The sequence below is a fragment of the Sinocyclocheilus grahami genome, unplaced genomic scaffold, assembly GCF_001515645.1.
Source record: "Sinocyclocheilus grahami isolate Dianchi unplaced genomic scaffold, SAMN03320097.WGS_v1.1 scaffold2556.1, whole genome shotgun sequence".
Taxonomy (NCBI): Eukaryota; Metazoa; Chordata; class Actinopteri; order Cypriniformes; family Cyprinidae; genus Sinocyclocheilus; species Sinocyclocheilus grahami.
Genome location: NW_015507735.1, coordinates 46,631 through 48,252, shown reverse-complemented (window position 1 = coordinate 48,252; position 1,622 = coordinate 46,631). Strand labels below are relative to the sequence as shown.

Sequence of the window (1,622 nt, the reverse complement as noted above, 5' to 3'; positions counted from 1 at the left end):
GCCTCCAACAGACTGCTGTGAGTGAGCGCTTCAGCTGTCAATCACACACAGACACGCCCACAGTAAAACACCCTATACATCGTACTACAAACAACGCCGTGTCCTCTTCTGTTTCAGAGTGATGAACCAAAACAATTACAGCGACTCGTTTGATTAACGTCAAACACTGACTTTACACACAATCCAACTGAAAATGCTAAATAACCATTTCTATTAAAAAGAAAACATTAAATATCACATCATTAAACATTAAAAATTAATCATCCAAAATAATAGTTTTTGTTCACATAGATGTTTGTGTACTGTTTCAATTTGGAAAATATTTACATGTGTATATACCTTTATATATTTATATTCTTATATTTTATATATAAATATATTTAACAAACAATTTATTAAATATATACATGCATGTGTTTATATATATACACAATAAATATACACAGTACACACACATATTATGTAAACAAAAACCTATTTTGCATGCAATTAATCGTTTGACAGCACTAATATATATATATATACACACACACACATTTTTAATTATTGAAAAAAAAGTTAATAGAAATGACAGAAGCACACAACACAATTACTAAAAAGTTACAAGCTAAACTGAACTAATGAACTAAGATGAAAGTGACACTCTAAGAGAACGAGTCGCTGTCATTGCAGCGGTGTTATTAATGCGTTACCCGTGTCTCTGCTGTCCGGCGGCTGCGTCTCATCGCCGTGTCTCTTCTTCATGTGGACGTTTCTGCTGCCGCTCTGAGAGAACGTCTTCCCGCAGATGGAGCACACATGCGGCTTCTCACCTGAGCACCAGCAAACCACAACACGGTCACATACATTTATCAAACAGTAAACAGATCACAAGCACATTATTGTGTGTATCAATTCATAAAAAGCCAGTGTATAGAGAGGATGCGATATACAGTGGGACAAAGAGTGAAAAATTTAAGGGGGTCTGAATACTTTCCGTACCCACTGTATATACATCAGAGGCGTTATACAGTCAGTAATTCAGATAAGCACGAGTCACGTGACCTCACCCGAGTGTACGAGCATGTGTTTGCGCAGACTGGAATATTCTGCGAAAGATCGGCCGCAGCCGTCAGCATCACACAGGAAGGGCTTTTCACCTGAAAAACAGAATTTAAATCATATGAATCAGTACTTAGAACTCATTATTGGCAACAAGAATCGTTTGAAAAAATCGTACTATTATGGGTAAAAAATATCGATATCTCGATATTAATCGATTCTCATTTTTACGGAACGATATCGATTCTTAAATATAATTGCAATAATCATTGTGCTTTGGTACTTTTAATATGAAACAAAGTCTCAGATTTCAAATTTTGAACGTTGTATTGCAGTATTGAAACAATAAAAGCCGTTTAGGCGCTGTTTAATGTGGAGTGACATCGCTGTAGCGCCTCAGTGAACTGATCATCTCCTCCGCTTTATTACTAGTTATAGCACAAAATAAACATGACTAACATTACACCCCTAATATATATATATATGTGTGTGTGTGTGTGTGTATATATGTATCTGTACAATGTCTTCACGTGTGTAAATTTGTGTACCGGTGTGTGTGTGTGTGTGTGTGTTTGTACCGG

General features: G+C 36.1%; 1 protein-coding gene across 1 annotated transcript in view; it reads right to left on the bottom strand.

Moving 5' to 3' along the window:
- Positions 1-5: 5 nt before the first annotated feature.
- LOC107575297 (zinc finger protein 410-like) overlaps positions 6-1,622 on the bottom strand; it is a gene marked incomplete at its 3' end in the record, with an annotated part of 12,308 nt that continues 10,691 nt past the window's right edge. Inside the window, exons 6-9 of the mRNA XM_016261698.1 lie at positions 1,590-1,596; positions 1,050-1,139; positions 693-812; positions 6-34 (exon numbers count right to left, since the gene is read on the bottom strand). Of these exons, the coding sequence (XP_016117184.1) occupies positions 6-34; positions 693-812; positions 1,050-1,139; positions 1,590-1,596 (246 nt within the window). The remainder of the gene's footprint in view (positions 35-692; positions 813-1,049; positions 1,140-1,589; positions 1,597-1,622) is intronic.